Source organism: Phoenix dactylifera, chromosome 9 (assembly GCF_051530095.1).
Source record: "Phoenix dactylifera cultivar Ajwa chromosome 9, Ajwa_hap1_PhDact_Kaust_v1.1, whole genome shotgun sequence".
NCBI classification, from domain to species: Eukaryota; Viridiplantae; Streptophyta; class Magnoliopsida; order Arecales; family Arecaceae; genus Phoenix; species Phoenix dactylifera.
Window position 1 is genome coordinate 24,354,685 of NC_143198.1, and position 18,200 is coordinate 24,372,884.

Here is an 18,200-nt window from a genome sequence, read left to right on the forward strand (position 1 = left end):
TTTTTGCATGGCATGACTTTTTCTGACGGTTAAAAAAAATCTGAAAACAATGCAAACCATACTTGCGATTGTCTTAATCATTATTCATTGTACTCAGACGAGTCTGCTTACTGGTGCTTGATTTGTAAGGCAGCAAGCCAGCAACTCTACAACCAGGTACAGCACACAGACGCTCCAAATCAAAGCACATCTATGGCTGGTAGCTCCCATACATTTTATATCATTACATACTTCCCGTTTCTTTACAATCCAAACAACACGTTATAGCCATTTCAGACAGACAATTCGCAAGATATTGCACACAAAAAATGGTGTGGTGTAGAAGATACAGGCATTCCTCGCATTACAGCAGTTGTGTACCGAATGGATTGCTCTGGTGTTGAGGGTTATTTGCTGGGAAAGCTCCAAAACCAACATCACCAAAGGGATTTGGTGCAGCCCCAATGACCACATGCTGCTGGGGGATGGGCTGAGCAAAGGGATTTGGCGGCGCCATCATGGACATTTGTTGCTGCTGCTGAGCCATGGCAGCCATTTGAACAGATGGAGGGGCAGCTACTTGGTTCGACATCATGAATGGATCAGCTGACAAGAAAGGATTTGGAGCTGATGCTCCATAGAATTGCTGCTGCTGCTGTTGTCTATATGTTGCCTCATCATAGAGACTATCTAATGTGAGCTTGTCAAAACCACCACCCTGCCAATTATCAACAGATGCCTTCACCTGATATATTCTCATACAGCAAACATAACAGAAGAGGTGTCTCTAATCTTCCTTAAAATACCCAGAGATGGAATATCAATATTAACATAGGTATAACCAACTAAAGACAAGTTAACAGAGGTATAACCAACTAAAGATGGGGAAAAGTATATGATGAACACAGTTTGGATGTCAATATTAACATAAAATCTAAGTACTGCTCTGAGGGACTTGCCCTTCTTTCTCCTTTTCCAACTGCCCTTGTTATGATGTCTAACTCACATATGTACTTTCATTTGCAAGAAGCATTCAATTTATTTTTGCATCTCTTGATATCTTTCTGAAAAGAGTTGTGAAGGACATGAATCTAATTAGACTGTTCACAGATGCTCCAAGTATATGGCCTTCAAAAGAGAAGTCTTACACCTTGGAATCATAATAACAAATGCAGCGGCATATTCCTAATGCTATTACACTGATAAAACATTCTTTTAAAACACCATTATACCAGATAAAATACACACTATCTTGAATATTGTCTTCCCATGCAATGATACTGGCACTGAAGGCACATAACATATATTTAGTCCAGGATTCTATAGGGCATACCGTACCGTACCAATTTGATGCCGGTACCCGCTACGGATAGCATACCGACACTCTGTATGCCAAAAAAAACTCCGTACCATACCGTACCGACACTATGCTAGTGTGGTACCAGTATGGGGTCCGATACCGAAACGATGAACCTTGATCATGACCACAAGAAGTGGAAAGCAGTGTAGTGCCCAAGCACAACCACGGCCATAGAGTACTTGGTACTTAGCTACTCAAAATTTGCCTAGATAATTAGGGCCTTTAAATGCACTATCAAAGTTGCTTTTTCAGAACAATGGCCAAAACACAATGGAGAACACTTTGGGCCCTAGAGACCAACAAGAACATCATTAAGAAATCATCCTATTCCTTGACAAAGTTGCTAGTTTTGAAGTACCATGATACAGGAGCATCAATCACTTATCAGCACAATACATATCATGGTACACCCCCATATCCCCATATTAACTCAAGTCTCATGGTTCATCAACAAGCCTAGGTATGGCACACACATACCTCGGTGTGCCTCATACAGGGCATACCATACAATAGCATGAACCATTCTTCAGACCAAGGAAAAAACAATGGACCCTATGAATTTGGGGCCCATTTTATTTACAACCTAGATGTATGCTACGAAACCATACAGGTTGCAACAATTTGAGCTCTAACTTGGAGGACGTCCCTAGTCCTCAGATATTCATATCTAGCATCATATGTTGGTTCTGAGTATAAGTTGGTTAGGGCAGTAGGTGGGTCCTATGACGTGCATTGAGATTGATGGCTTTAGAGGTCACCTTGATCCAATTAAGTCCTAGTTGGTTTGGTAGCACAAATCTGAGTAGAAACAACTCAAAAGACTAAAGATTGAAATTCATTACCACCAACAGAAAAGCATGGCATCAGCATGGTGGAAAGAAGTTGAAACCATCAGAGTCCAAAAAAGAAAGTACTCAGATTATATCCATCTATTATTTAGTCCAGGATTCTCAGCTTTGAACAAAATAAGACAAATCAAAAGAAAGTACTCGCAATCTGATCATATCCTCTATTAAAGACTTAACAGCATTGAACCGCAGCAACAAGACAATGAGGAAATGCATCTAGGAGTTTGATTTGTTGACCCTAAGTAACATACTTCCTGGTAATGAGGCAAAAAAACTCCTAGATATGTTGTAGGACTGTGTCTCAAAATCTAGGATCAAGTGTCCACACATACTAAAGTCACTGGGGATGATAATTACAAGCAAGTCCTTAAAGCCAAGAAGTAACTATATGACATCACCAATAACAATGGATCCATCATGCTCATTAGGCAAGGCGAAACCCTTGGGCAAGTATTGCTCAGTGCATATTCTAGCAACAAGGTTATATGCCATCAAGCAAGAGATCCACAAAGAGATTGAGTTATGAGTTAAGACCCAAAACATAACAATTTTAGACATGGCATTTCGGGAGTCTAGACTAGATGGCTGCATCTCAATAACTACGTAAGTGTGATGCTTACAAGCATTCTGAGGGAGATCTAATAATCATGACAAGGTAGGTCACCCTAAGTTTAAGATCCATCAGGCTATCTTATTAGATGTGCTGGATACCTTATTATGACAGACTGCTTGCTCGCAAGTCCAATGGGTTGTTGACACGAATATCTTCTGCAACACTTGCAGGGTAGGCAGAGAGCAGTGAATGATCATCATGATCAACAATGATAGTACTAAAAAAGTAAAAACTTTCTCCCAGGAAATGATCAAACCTGACCATAAGACTTGCCAACAGCACTTAGCTCATGGGTTTGGCACCTCTCTCTCCTTACTGCATGCACTGGGAGAGCTCTGGGTTCAAATCTAGATGGTAGCATGATCCACCATACCTCTTATAGAAAAATTTAAAAAAAAAAACCAAAGGACATACAACCTGTACTTCTGCTAGGCTTTTAGAAGGTTTTAAGGTTCCACATGTATTAGTAATGATGCAAAATTATTCCAGCTAGAAGAAGTATTCCCTTGATCAAATACACAACAATGCTACGAAAGTATTAAATTAGCTAGTATATTAACGAAAGAGGGATGCAGAGGAACCAACCAACTGGTTTTCAACCATAGATGAATTGTTGCTACTAGGAGTAGTAACAAGGGCAAGTTCCCATCCTGATGGATCAAATCCTTTTTCTTGCACCATACCAGAATCACTGGAAGGAGCACCGCCTGCCAAACAACCATAATAAATATTAACTATGATGTAAAGAAATAACTTATAAATGCACTACAAAAAAGAAATAACTAAACGCACCAGATGGAACAATGGCCAAGGCTAATGCATTGCTTTCCTCTATTGCAGATGCACCAGGATTTGTTTCATGTAATCCCTATGCAATCAGGAAGAGATTTACAAACGGTACAGAAAGAGACAAGACAATATCACATTCTTCTTAAAGAGTTACCAGTAGGTCTCCAGCATCTTCAGTCACTGCCTTTTGAGGAGATGCAACTTCAACATTAGATGGTGTTGGTTTGGGTTCATCAAGGGATGGGTTTTCCTCCTCTAAGGGCGCAGGAGTTGTTTCCGGTTTGTATGTCAAAAGAAGTCTCTCTGGAAACTCCTAACTCAAAACAAGAACTTCATATAAATTGCTTGAAGTACAATTAGTCTGATTACTCGACAATACAATGTCAAAAGATATGTTACTCATTTGATTAAAAAAAGTTAATGAAATATATGAAATAGAGTCAGTCCAGCAAAAACAAAAACTGAACCAGATTTCAGAAATAGGATTAAATTGGGATTACAGCCCAATTTCCCGATCATGTTTTACTTGCATAATTCTAAGCAACCCTTATAGCTTAAAATTTTCATAGCTTGTCATACAATATGACCAACAAGAAACCAACTTATCCACCAATGGTAGCCACCTTCACTATAACCCACCACCCTCTTTCACCATGGTGATTTTCCCACCAACCTTTATACCTCGTGCCTCTCCCTCCCTATTGGAGATGGTTCCCTAACAAAGCGATGATCTCATGTAACAAAAACACTCAACAGGCAGTAGTGAAGTGATGTTTTTCATTATCACTCATTACAGTATCAGTTATTAAAAGCATCAGATGTTTGACATGGTATAGGGTACTCATGATCCGAAAGAACAGTTATAGGAAAAATTCAGCCAGCTGCTATGAGCAATCAAGGGAGAACCAAGGTTCTAGTGACTAGATCCTTAGATGTGGCATAGATACGGACAAATTTTATTTCATACCACCGTAAGAAGATGGCAACAAGTCTTAGTTACTGGAGTAGAAACTCCACACTGATGCCCTCGGCTGTCCTTTTCTAAGATTATAAGAATGGCTCAATGACAGTCCCACCACCCCCACCCCAAAAAGAAAAAAGAAGCATGAAAGATAGTAGAAACTACATATCAAGACTTGGATATATATATATATATATATAAAAACTCCACATCAAAACTTGTGTGCGTATAAAGTCCCTTAGCATACATCCATTGCTGTAAGTAGTTCAATGATTTCCATAACCAAATTGTAACTAAATTGCCAATTCTAATACCCATATGTTACATGTATTTTAGATTCCAATAATGTGATAAATATGCATGTTGCTGACCTCAGCACAAAGAGGAAACTACAACCAGGACAGTTGATTTGATAGGCCCACCTAATTTCATACAAAAACATATATTAAGATAACATGGTAAAAAACCCAAAGCTGATTTTGGAGGTCAAAAAGATTGTACTAAGGGTGTAGCAGCCATATTAATACATATCACTTGGTTCCCTTTGCCAATATGGTCCTTGGTACAGTGCTTACAACCAACTTCCAGCTGGTTGTGTAACGCTTAATACAGTAGCATATCCTATAGTATTTAAGTCTAGCATGTGAGCACGCAAGCAATATATATATATATATATAGAGAGAGAGAGAGAGAGATAAAGAGATATAATATATATATATATATATATATATATAGAGAGAGAGAGAGAGATGCACTCCATTCGAATGGATCCGGAAGCAAATCCGGTCGCTTCCGGAGCCGTCTAATCCCACACTAATCCTGAAGTAACAAGGGACCGAATTAACCGGTTAACAGTAGCCGTTAAGGGAAAAAAAGAAGAATTAATGGGATGGGATGTGCTACCCACATCCACGCCCATCCCTCGATACTAGAATCATTTTCCCTTTCCTCTAAAGTACTGCAACAGTTGAGTCTGTCGCATTGTATCTAACCACACTGTGGCAAATCGATACAAGTAGCTAAAGATCTCACATCCGTTATCATTTCAAAAAAGAAAATCCACCTGCAGATTGGCCACTTCATTAATTGCTGGGACCCACTACTTTAATTTCTAAAAGTAAACACAAACTAGCCATGGGCAAATAGAAACATGCACTCCCTTGTAGAAACAAACAGAAACATCCAAAGAATAAACACAAACCCTCTAGGGTAAATACCTAATCTGTGCCAATAAATAGAAACACCGTAGAAGAAATAAATAGAAACTTGACCTCCCACCCTTGGTCAGGTCAGGGCTCACTCACTCACAATAAACATCAAGGACGGAGGATAAAAACAAAGTTTAGATGCAGTAAACATAAAGTAGTGTAGAATAACCACAAACCTTGTGGGAATAAACACAATCAGGCCATGGAGAGGGTGCTCACTACCTTCCTGCGCTCCCCTCCAAAAATAAACAGAAACACCCGAAGAATAAATACTAACCCCTTCCTAATAAACACAAACCCTTCAAAATAAACACTTAGTCTATGATGATAAACAGAAGCATTACAGAAATATCAGAGACATGGGTCCCAATAATTAATAATTTTTGTTTGAAACGTGGCTATGTTGTAATGGAGAGAGAGGGTGGGAGTGTACGAGCAACGTACCAAGGGACGGGCGTGGACCTGGGTAGAATGCCCCATCCCATTAATGCTTTTTTTAACGGCTCGTGTTAACCTGTAAATTGGGGCTCTTATTACTTCAGGATTGGTGTGTGATCGGACAACTCCGGAGGCAAGCAGATTTGCTTCCAAATCCATTAGAATGGAGCATAGTAGTTCTCTCCCTCTCTCTCTATATATATATATAGACACACACATACATACATCTGCTGGATTTCATCCCGTCCATAGTGCTTTGCAAGTCATTGTGGCGTGGCTGAATGTAGAGCGGTCTGTGACGGAACTTTGTGAGAGAGAGAGAGAGAGAGAGAGAGAGAGCCAGACTTGGCTACACTTGAGTCCAACATATATATACATATATATATATATAGCATATCCTATATTATTTAAGTCCAGCACGTGAGCACACAAGCAATATACCTGTACATGTACACACACATGTGAGTATGTGACCATTTCTTCCATTCTATTTGTTAATCACAACCAGACCCCAATCAAATCCTCCCATAAAAGGTATTAAATCACGTGAAAGGCATACATCTTAGATAAGTCTCTCTGTAGTGTCCGTATGTGTCACTTCATTTAGTCTTACCAGCTAATGTTAGGCATTCTTAGAGAGTCTTACTTAAAGGAACGATATGAGATATGATAAGCCTTTTTAATAACATCTATAGTTTATGAAGAATTCATAGTGTCTCACTTACAGGTGTGATGCAACGTAAGACTCAAATGAGCTTTTTAAATGATATTTATAATCTATGGTCCACGTTTTGTGGTATTGAAGAAACAAATGTTGTGCATATATTAGAAAATTTTCTTCCCTCAGATTTGTGATTTATATTGTCAATAACGCAAGAATTGCAAAGCTTCTCCAACCTATCTTAAAAGCTTGAATTTCTGTTTAGCACGCATGGTAAAAAATCAGGACATCCTGCTATGATGCTACACTGACCAAATGGTATGTATTATAAGATACCAGGGCGTACATCAAAGGCATAAGCACAACAGGAAATAAAAGCATTTGATAAGCATATTCCTTTGGTACTAAAAGTAATTGAGACATATAAAACGAGTTAAATCAACTAAAATATACATCCAAGATTTACGATCAATTTGGAAGGAAAAGGGGGTAAATGATTAACTAACCAATGGCTCTCTGGAAACCGAAACCACTCGCGGAGCCTCCCTTATATATTCTTCCATGGTTACAAGAAATGATTGTGGGGGCTGCAAGATGATTATTAAGAAAATGAGAACCCTAAGAAGATGTGAAAACCACTAGAACCATGTTATTATCATTCGTACCTCTCTCAAGTTTGGAAATTGGAAATTTCTAGCAAGTTCTACTCCCCGACAAACTTCATAAAAATCAGAAAGACTTCCAGCCTGCAAGATCAAGAAACAACTTTCTTCAATAGCCGAAACTTATAAACCTTATATTGCATTGCTCTAACAAGACCTCTACATGGCCAACCTGGAAAAAGAAGGGAGGAGGGGAGGGAGGGGGGCAGGTACTGTCACAGAAATACACAGCATGATGTAATTTAAATGTGAGATGACAGGACTACCTGTTGTCCAGCTCTCTTGTAGATATCAAGAGCTTTAATTGCTTCATGTCTTGGCATCTCAAAAAACTGAAATAAGGAGAAAATAGAGATTTAAGAAAAAAATTATTGAAAGTTTTTGTGAATCACCTTGAATATATGATCTGAACAACCAATGAATGTTATATACCTTATCAACAAGGTTGATAATTCCATCATTAATAGCACAATAAATTTTAAAGCTCTCTTTCAACACCTGTTAACATTATGATACCAGAAGAAGCATGGTCAAATATTACTTTTCTAATATTTGGATGTAGCATTGCGGAATATGTGAAGGATAAGACATAAAGATGATGTTGCATCAGAAAGGGATCTTAGTATGATCCTTTGTTCATGGGTCCTAATACAGAAAAGAAAAAATATGACCAAATATTGAAATAACACCAAAACTATTTAATCTTTTTTTAAATAAATGAGTAAATCCTAGTTTCCTGTGTCCATGCCGAAGCATTTTTTGGGAATAAGATTGATACAGCTGAGCTGAACCAAGTAAGGGAAAATAATGAGACCTAAAAATCCAAAGTAACTGGATATTCAACAGCCAACTTATTCATATATGAGGTAGATGAAGCATTTTGGCAGTCACTTACTGTACTAATTCTCATTATACTTGCTGTTCTTAACAAAAATTAGCATGCTTCAAAGTAAAAAAATGTAGGGTGGCTCAAATGGTAGGCTTACCAGGGCTAGAGCATATTGTACCACATAATTGCTCACAGCAGCCCCTTCCGGCTGCACATCAAACCAGAAACCAATATTAATGTGGATTGATCACATAATTTGAGAAAAAAGATGATCTTTCTTTTAAAAATATCATTTGGTCACTTCTAATCTATCAACTCTAGAATAAAACTTATGATCCTAGAGAAGTGGCAGAAACAATTACATGGCATCCAATAAGACGATATAATAACTGCTGTAAAGCAGGCAATTGCTCCAACAAGTCTTCACTATCCAATTCTCTAGTTTTACTGTGACCCTGACAACAAAATTCATCAAAACAATCATAAAAGAGACAATATTACAATCTGCAAGGTAAGTATGTAGATACCTAGGAGATTATTTGCTAAGTGAAATAAAAACGTTACAATCTGATCAGATCCATAAAAGGTAAGTATGTATATAACCAGGAAACTATTCACAAAAGGTAAGTATGTATATAGCCAGAAGACTATTCAAAAAAGGTACGTATGTATATAGCCAGAAGACTATTTCCTAAGTGAAATAAAAACATTAAAATCTGATCAGATCAATAACTCTCTAGACCTTTTCAGACCCTTGAGCAGGTTTTGTCAAGCGCTCAGCTTCAACATCATATTTTAAAACCCTGAAGCATTCCAGTCTTTCCTCCAAAAATAATGCATAAGTGCGAACCCAAGCAGAGCAATCCCAAGCTGCAAAGTAATAAATATAGAATGATATAACTTTCTGAACTGCTAATGGATTCTGATCTCTACTACAAACAAAGAAGTGCTGTTGAGTCATGATTATTGCAGGCGAAGATGAATAACCAATAGGACTTGAATCATCCTTGAAGTTTGATAATTGAAGTATGCGTCCCCTCTGGGAAAAATTAAGCAGCTCCTCACGGAATGAAGGATCACCCTCCCTAAGAAGCCTATGGATAACTATGAGTGTCTTCAGTGCCACCTGTACCACCAATGAGAGGAATCAATAATCATAACAGGGAATCGCCTCCATGCAATGTATACAAGGACTTTAAGGCAGAAAAAACATCAGAAGAGTGAGATACTTGGGCCGTGTTTGGTTGTGTAAAATGTTAGCCCAGATAAATGGGTTAACCTTCTCCTATTCCTCTTTACTTTCAAAATAAATAGGTTGTTTTTTTGGTCTTTGGCAGGTTAAAGTGGAATAGGTGGACTAAAAGGTCTTTATATTCCATTTAACCCCCTTCTAGCCTACAACCAAATGCAGCCTTAAGCTCACAACAATACATACATAAATGAATAAGCAAATCTCTGGGAAGGTCATGCTAGGTGTTCATTGTTCTTTTATCTCTACCATCAGCCTCTACATTTTACAACTTTACTAAGCTCTCTCTCTTATCCTTTTCAGTATGTGCCCCCTAATTGTCCCAACTGTAAGATCTGCTCAATCCTGTCAAGCAGCCTCCTTTTAAATTATGAACTACAGTTGGCTGCATCTTGATGGGCTCCATTGTCAAAAACCCAAGGACCGACAATCAACACCATTAATTATAATCTATAACATTTAAAATGTCTAGAACCAAAAATCAAATATATTAGGAATTCTTACCAATGCATCAAGCGGTACATGAATGCAAGGTTTTTTTATTACAAGGCAAAATAATTTGCATAGATAAATATCAGAGCACAGAAACCACACCATTAATGATAATATATAATACTTAAAATGCCTAAAGAAAAAAGACATATGAGCAATTGCTTATCAATGCATAAAGTAGGAGAAAAATGGATGCTACTCTAAGGATAGGACAAATAAATTGAATAGTTATATACATCAATCAAGAAAAAACACTATTACGCATGGTATAAAATTTTTGAATACATCCTAACAAAAACTTCCAAGCCAAAGTGGAAGCAAACCCTTTATGTTATTTGAAATTGTCCATTATGTGACCAGTCAATGCAATAAAACCTTCAAATATTTAGTTTTGGCTTTTAAGCATTGTCCATGTTTTACATAAAGTTTTCTAGAATGAATTTTCAACTTTGATGGCTCATAAGTATTTTAAAAAATAGCTCAAATCTCTAAAAATTGCAGGTCATCATAGAGAAACTACAAACTCCTGCACATGTATTTCTCCTTAATAAACATGGATTGGCTCACTTGGGACCCTATGACATAGGCTAAGACACAGGGCACATCCTATAAGATCAAGGTAACAATGGGTTATGAGTCATGAACGCATAGAATCGAACTAAGACAAAATTGATCATTAAACTAACGATGAGCTCCATCTAAAGGAACCATAACTGCAGATAATCGAACTAAGGCAATGCCAATTTTTTAGCAACAACACATGATTATGGTAGAAAAGATCCTTTTGATCTGATAATGTAAACATTTGTATCAATGGAAGAGTGCAAAATCACTATATTCTACATGTCATAAAGGTTGCATGGTGAACTCATTTGGGGTCCTATGAGATAGACCAAGATGTTAAGCAAGTCCTATAAGGTCAGCAGATAGGCCTACACTATTAACATGACATAAATAATGGCCATCCCAAGGCGATTATGCAATTTTTTTTTTTGGTTCAAAAATACATGATTTATCATTAAACTACATATGGTGTTCATTTAAAGGAACCACAACTACATAAATTTGAACTAAGATAAAGCCAACTTTTGAGCAACAGGCCATGATTATTGTAGAAAAGATCCTTTCTAGCTGATATGTGAACATCTTGAATCAATAGAAGAGTGTCAAATCACTACATGGCACAAAGGTTCGTTCAAGAAACTTGACATGTAGCAATTACACATTCAATCACTAAATAGCAAAATTATGTGGCAAGATTATGTTCCTTATGCTTCAGATCTTAGGAGTTATTTATTTAAGAGAATGCTTGTTATCAGTTTGCACCTAAGACAGTTCGGGAATCAATAATTATTTTTCTCAGATGAGAATAGTTTCTAAAATATTTAATAGAATACAAATTTATTGATCGTGGCATACAGAATTAAGCTCGCATAAAAAAACATATGTTCAAAATCTTGAAGGTTGGTGATATAATTCCTTTTTCCTTTGTGACAATAAAAAAAAAAAAGGCATTCTCTTGTCCAAAGTAGCGCCATCAGAGCACTTATTCCATTCCATACCCATTTTGTAAAAGATGATAAGAGGTGAATTCCAACTTGTATCAAGAATTATTTTCAAGAGAATTTGATATTGAAGGGACTTGACATCAAAATTCAATCCCTTCTTCTCGTGTCTTCTAAGAGGCACAAGTGGCTTCTAAGATTTACAATGTTAGAAGAAGCCAGATTGGAGATGTGAAGAACAATAAAAAAAAGGAGTATGAATGTATGATGGAGAAGAGAAGGACGACACTAATGTGTAAATCTCCCCTTAGAAGTTACGGAAAATTGATAATAAACTCAACATTCAACTACTATACTTGAAAGTTCAGATTTATTCTAAACTAATCACAGCCATTAATCCTGGACTCTAAAACAAAAGAATGTCAAACTATGGGATGGATGGTCTAACAACTACCACTCAAACTCTTCAAAGCAAGGGCTCTTCTAAAGCTCATCTAAGATTCAGAAGATCATCTACTCGATGACCAATTCTGTCCATTGGATGTCTGAGAAGCCAAAGCACCAACCAAACATCAACAAAACATGAATGAGGCCGTGCCAGAAGAGCAATAGCAGCAAGCACTTGACAGAAATAATAATATGAAAGTAGATTAAATAAGAACAGAATATGAAACAGATGATGGGGTGGAAGAAATAGTACCGTCCAGTTGTGGGTCTTGGCGAGCCGCCGGGCGAGAGCGTGTATGCAGTAGGCAACGTCGGCACGGGGGCGGGCCATGGAAGTGGCCGCCAAGATCTCTGCACACCAGGATCGGAGTAAGGTGGGAATCAACAATATGGCTGGTAAGACAAAAATAAAGAAGGAACGAAGGAGGAAGAAGGGGGAACGGGAACGCACTCCTGAGATGCCTCTCCTTGGGCGGGCACTCCACATGATTCGTGGATTTGACGATGGCAACATCCAGGTCCTCCGATCAGGCAGCGGCGGCAGCACGCGGATCGGGTCGAAAGGGATCAGATCGGATCGAGTTAGTTTAGGGTGTAGGAATTCTTTTCTTTTATTGGATAGAAACAAATCAAAAAAAAAAAAAAAAAAAATCTATCTATAACCATCTGTATCTACCTTGAAATCACTGTTAAGGTTGGCGAGGCCGACGGTTGTGGTGTCCTTGAGGGCGCCGTATGCCTTTCGCCAGCTCTGCAGCGTTGCCATCTGCCCTCCTCTTCCCCCTCTTCCTCCGCCTCAACCGCACCGCCCCTTCCGGATTTACTTTTTCTTTTTTTCTCTGTTTTTCTTTTTCCAGATAAATTACGTGTTGGTGCTCGCCGTTTCCCTTTCTCGTCTTCGGTCCCCCGCCCCGCGGCCCTTTCTGCCTCGGCTCCCTACCCTCGTGCGGAGCGAAAATAATTGAGCCGGTCTCACATTATTATTCTTTTTTTTTTATTTGCTTCTGTATTCCGTGCGGTGGCGACAGATGGTTGTTTGATCTGAACGGTCGGATGATCTCTAGGGCCCTCCACCAGAACTCGGAACCGTTGGATCGCCATAATTATACAGAAGCAAAGCTGGAAAACACGCCAACTCGTCCGTCAATCTCGTCCCAAGGCCGCCTCCCCTCACCGCCCGATTTGTCGAGAAAGAGTGACGAAAAAACAGAGATATGGCATCTCTGGTCATAAAAAAATAGGGGTGTCTTTATCATAATCCGTATAAGTTAATTAAAAAAGATAAAAAAAAAATTCTGGTTGTTTGACCAACGATAATTTAGTATAGAAAAATAAATCCTATATAATTATATATTTAATATAAAAAATAAATAAATAAAATAGTAAAATAAATGACGTTTCTTTTATAAGAAAGAAGATAAAATAAATGCGATCAGAAATGGTAGGAGATGATTTATTTTTCTATACTGGATTACCGACCGAAGGTAATATAAAAATATCATTTCTTGATATTAATTATATTAGTATTATATTAATTAAATTTTATAATATATTTTATATTAATATTATATTGATATATTATAAAATAAATTAATATATTGATTAATAATATTTATAAATAATGATATATTTAGTATATTAGTATCTTTATTTATAAATAATTAACATATACTTATTAATTATCGATAAATCTATTCGTTACTAATTCATATATTTATTTATATACCACAATATACTAAAATTTATTTACAATAAGAAATATATTTTCAAATATATGTATAATTAATTTAAAAATATTTACTAACTTATGTAAATATATTTCATCAATTGAAATAGCCAATATTAACATCGTTTATATAAGTAGGCCATAAAAGACTAATGAATGGACTGAAAAAAAAAATGTTATTACTTGAATTGTTTATTCGAGGTATTGTTGAAAATTTGACAATATTTTCATATAAAATTATTTCTAACAAAACATAGTAATCTTTTTTTGGTACCATTTTCTAGAATAAATTTTCTACTAACCAAACATGATAAAATTTATTTTTTCTCATAATTATTTTTAAAAAAAATTACTTTCAGACTTCTTTAGATTATTTTGTAATCTGATATACCCTAACCAGTCGAACCCTTAGATTGCTCACCTACACTGCAATTGCTTGTCGCTGCATTAACGATCGTCAATTGCATTGCTCTTGTATGTTAAGTATGTGGGACTTATTGCTTGCTTAAATGAAGGGAACTATAAAAGTGGACAAATACTACATATCATTTGTTATAAATGAATTCAGAATTCTATGTGGAGGACGTCATACAAATGGACGTTTCACAAGCACCATGAGCACCTGCTTGTAGCCATGACCATTTAGTGGATCAACTCGATGCAAGAAGCAATAATGGAAGCCAAAAATGATTAATTCCAAAGCCCGATACATTATGACTAATTATAGGAAAATTTATAGAAACCATAACACTTATCATTTGAGCCTAATGCTATCCCTAGAATAAAACACTATGAAATATCTATTGAATTGATATGGATGCAATATTCTTCCCGGTACTTATATCAAGAATAGTTATTTTAATCAAAAGAACAACGTTTATAAAATGAGACAAGTTTTACTCGCATTTTATATGTCTGGAGTTATATCTCAATTTATATTGTGGTTCATATGCTTGTGTCTACTTTAGCAAGCGGTCACCTTCTTATAAAGTATTCATTGGTTGGTATGTGGCAGATCTTCATTTCCAGGCCTATCTTCTGGAGCTCCATCTTCTGTTTACTGTTGCTTTGGCTTGTAATATATACCTATTTTAGGTTTCGGTTGGTTTGCTTAAGCTTTTGGTGTTATATGTTATGTTGTACATATGTTGTAACCTTTTTTAATTAAGCTAATGCTCCTCTTCTTACCACAAAAAAAATAGAGGGACAACAAGATAACAAAAAATAATAATAATGACTTTTGTTTATCTATACTAGTATTATAGATAAAAGGAAAATGCCTGGAAAAAAAAGACTGTACAATAGGTCATCTACAAGAAAAAAGAAAAGGTAGACTCAATGCCATAGAAATCAAATACATCAGAATCTAAACTTTTCCATCAGACAGGTGATATAGCAAGAAAAATGACTGATGATTGAAAGATCGGACCCTCTATTTGAAGCAGAGAGTGGTCAAAGAAAGATGGGTGGTTCAATTGATAGGTCTGTGTAACGGTAGGCTCTTCAATCAATCACTCGATATAGTCTTATCTCTCCAAATGGTGATCCATCATCTCAGTTCATCACTAGGGCCTGAGATAGAAACCATCCACAGGAGCAAGGGTTAGGCTTGTGCCTATCTCTCTTTCTGTCTTCCTAGTCCATTGCCCTTGGGGCAACAATGATCAACCTAGTCTCCCATTATTATTCTTATTTCCCATTGTATTATCTATGATGGAACTTTAAAAGCATCACCATCATCTTAAAATATGTCATTTCAAATTAGGAAGAGAGCACTAATGAAGATTCGGGCAGAGCTTGACCTAGAAAATATTGGAGATTTTTGTTTTGGGTGTGGGTTTATTTTTCCGATCATTGAAGAGTATCGCGTCAATGCCAATCTTGAAGAGCACGTCCTCACTTGAAAATATGGTAAATGAGATTGGGGCCAAGGAGGACATCCGTCTGCTTGAAGCAAATTAGATTACCCTATGCATGATGGAGAAATGGGTAATTCTAAGGGGGCTAGTATAGCTTGGAGCAAGGAGAAAGATTGCTAAAACCTTTTATGGGCCCTGATTGATGGCAACTAGAATTCCAATCAAGGACTAATCCATGCTATTGAAGAAGGACGAGGTAGTTTCAGCAAAAAAAAAAAAAAAATGAAGGACGAGGTAACTCAGGGGCCACCTAGCTCGGAACTCACTCTGCAATGAACTCATTACAACTCAATTCTGAATTAAATGGGTGGGAGAAAGCTGCCAAAGTTGCTAGGCAACGAGGGCAGACACAATAAGGACTTGTTTGGTATGCAGAAAAAGAAGCGAAAAAAAGCGTGATCAACAAAAATAATAAGAAGAAAGACTTCTTATTTAGTTAGAATTTTCAAATAAGAAAAATAAAAAAATAATATTTTAATAGAAATGAGATTCTTATTTTTTTGAAAAAGAAAAATTTATCGAGAACATGAAAAAATTACTTTCTCACCGATTAGAAATTGAATTTTTTTTTCAAATTATTCTTAAGCTATCAAAATTTATGAATAAGATATATTTTCTTTATTAATGGTATAATATATGTTTCATATAACTTTCTCAAAAAATAGATGCTCAACCAAATATAAGTCACTTTAGAATGTACCACTCTTTCATGATCAACTAAATATACCAAAATTATTTTTTCAAACATCATATTTTTAGAAATCAGCTTTTTCGAAAAAATATTTTAGCAAAAAATAAAAAAAAATTGCAAACCAAATGAGTTCTAAAAGAATGCGGCTAGTTGTTCTGGCGCACAGCACGCAGATTCGCCTAGCTTGCGAGTAGGATCATTGTTGCTCGGAAAAAATCCTTTGGGACTACACGCTAATTTTGTGTCTACTAACAAGCAGATTGTATATGGTATAATTAAAACGCGGAATTCTGATCCCTAGATTCTTTCCCTTTTTTTTATATGCCTCCATGAATGATCATGATGGTTGGGTTTCTTTCTCGGAGCAAGCGACTGATGCAATCAACCTCAACTGTCCGATGTTGCTTTTAAGAAACTTTGACTGCGTTGATAAAGAGGACAGAAGGAAGGAAAGCCTTTCAAACTTGTTAGGGCGGAGATTGGAGAGCTGTTAGTAGTAGAGCTTTTGAAAATAGAGATGTCTGAAGCAGAGCGTTTATAAAAAGCTGTTTGCTATTTGATAATTACATTTCTAAAGTGCTGTGGCACTTTAACATGTATTTGGTAAACAAACTGAGAAAGTATTTTTGTGTGACAAAATAACCATAAAGGATATTATCAGTATTATACAACAGAGCATAATAAAATATAATACATATTAATACATAAATATATGATATAATATAATATTAATGTAATGTAATAAAATATTATTATAATATAGTATTATAATATTATGTATTATAGAATAATAATTTAATATAATACTAAATTATTTAACATAATATATCAATGTATTATGATATAATATAATATAATATTAAATTTATAGTATAATACAATAATAAATAAATAAAATATTATAATTATTAGTGTAAATTAATTTTTCATCCTTCTAATGACCATTTATCTCTCTAACAAATTTTCTAGCTAAGTGATAACATTGGTTAAATAATTACTAATATTTTTATTTATTTATTTATTTATTTAGATCAGATTATTTGCCACTCACTCATTATTTTTCTTTTTATTTATTTTATTTAGTTATTTATTTATTTATTTATTATTTTATTTTATTGAAATATAGAAGGGTCGCCGGCCATGGGTAGTGGCCGGCATTGTGGCTGCCACCGTGGGCAGCCACAAGCTCCCAAAACAAAAAAAAAGAAGAGGAAGAAGGAATAGAGGCGATGACGTTGAAAGGAAGAAGAAGATAGCGAGGGAGAGGGAGAGGATGGGTGAGAGAAGAAGAGGTGGGATGAGGGTTTTGGAAAAAAAAAAGTGAGATTTAAATGGGGGTATTTTGGTCCAAAAACAGCTTCCCAACAAAATTGAAAACAGCATTTTCGGAAAGCTCCAAATTGGAGCTTCTCCCCAAAAGCTGTTTTCAGTTTCCTGTAAAAGCTGAAACAACATTTCGAAAATTTTACCAAACACCATTTTTTATCTAAAAATACTTTTAGAGGGACAGAAAGTGCTTTTTGATCCTCCAAAACCTCCTCCAAACAGGGCCAGTCTTAGCACTTACTGACTTGAAAGGTTTGATAGACCTTCACTTCTTTAGACCAAGTTACACATGGTGTAACAGCAGGAGAGGGAGGGGATGCATCCATGAACGCATTGACAAAGGCCTTGCCATGGCAAATTGGATAGATCAATTTCATGATCATACTTCATCTCCTCCGACTGTCTCTGACAACAGCCCCCTACTATTACCGTCTCAACCCAACTCCTTCTCCAACAGCAAGAACATATGTGGAGGCAAAGATCCAAGAATACTTAGG

General features: G+C 36.3%; 1 protein-coding gene across 2 annotated transcripts; it reads right to left on the reverse strand.

The window, feature by feature from the left end:
• Nucleotides 1-68: 68 nt before the first annotated feature.
• Nucleotides 69-13,020, reverse strand: LOC103717090 (putative clathrin assembly protein At2g01600). 2 transcript variants are annotated; one of them, XM_008805337.6, is made up of 15 exons: nucleotides 12,718-13,020; nucleotides 12,493-12,562; nucleotides 12,295-12,392; nucleotides 9,336-9,474; nucleotides 9,091-9,218; nucleotides 8,711-8,803; nucleotides 8,506-8,556; nucleotides 7,952-8,017; nucleotides 7,786-7,851; nucleotides 7,523-7,603; nucleotides 7,364-7,444; nucleotides 3,744-3,902; nucleotides 3,593-3,668; nucleotides 3,386-3,507; nucleotides 69-697 (listed from the first exon to the last, which is right to left on the reverse strand). In XM_008805337.6, exons 1-15 carry the CDS (start codon nucleotides 12,805-12,807, stop codon nucleotides 344-346), a joined length of 1,674 nt encoding a protein of 557 aa, XP_008803559.4. In that variant the 5' UTR covers nucleotides 12,808-13,020; the 3' UTR covers nucleotides 69-343. The 2 variants fall into 2 exon arrangements, with proteins under 2 accessions (XP_008803559.4, XP_038987677.3); XM_039131749.3 differs by lacking the exons at nucleotides 9,091-9,218; nucleotides 9,336-9,474 and having other exon boundaries at nucleotides 12,718-12,994.
• Between the last annotated feature and the right edge of the window lie 5,180 nt (nucleotides 13,021-18,200).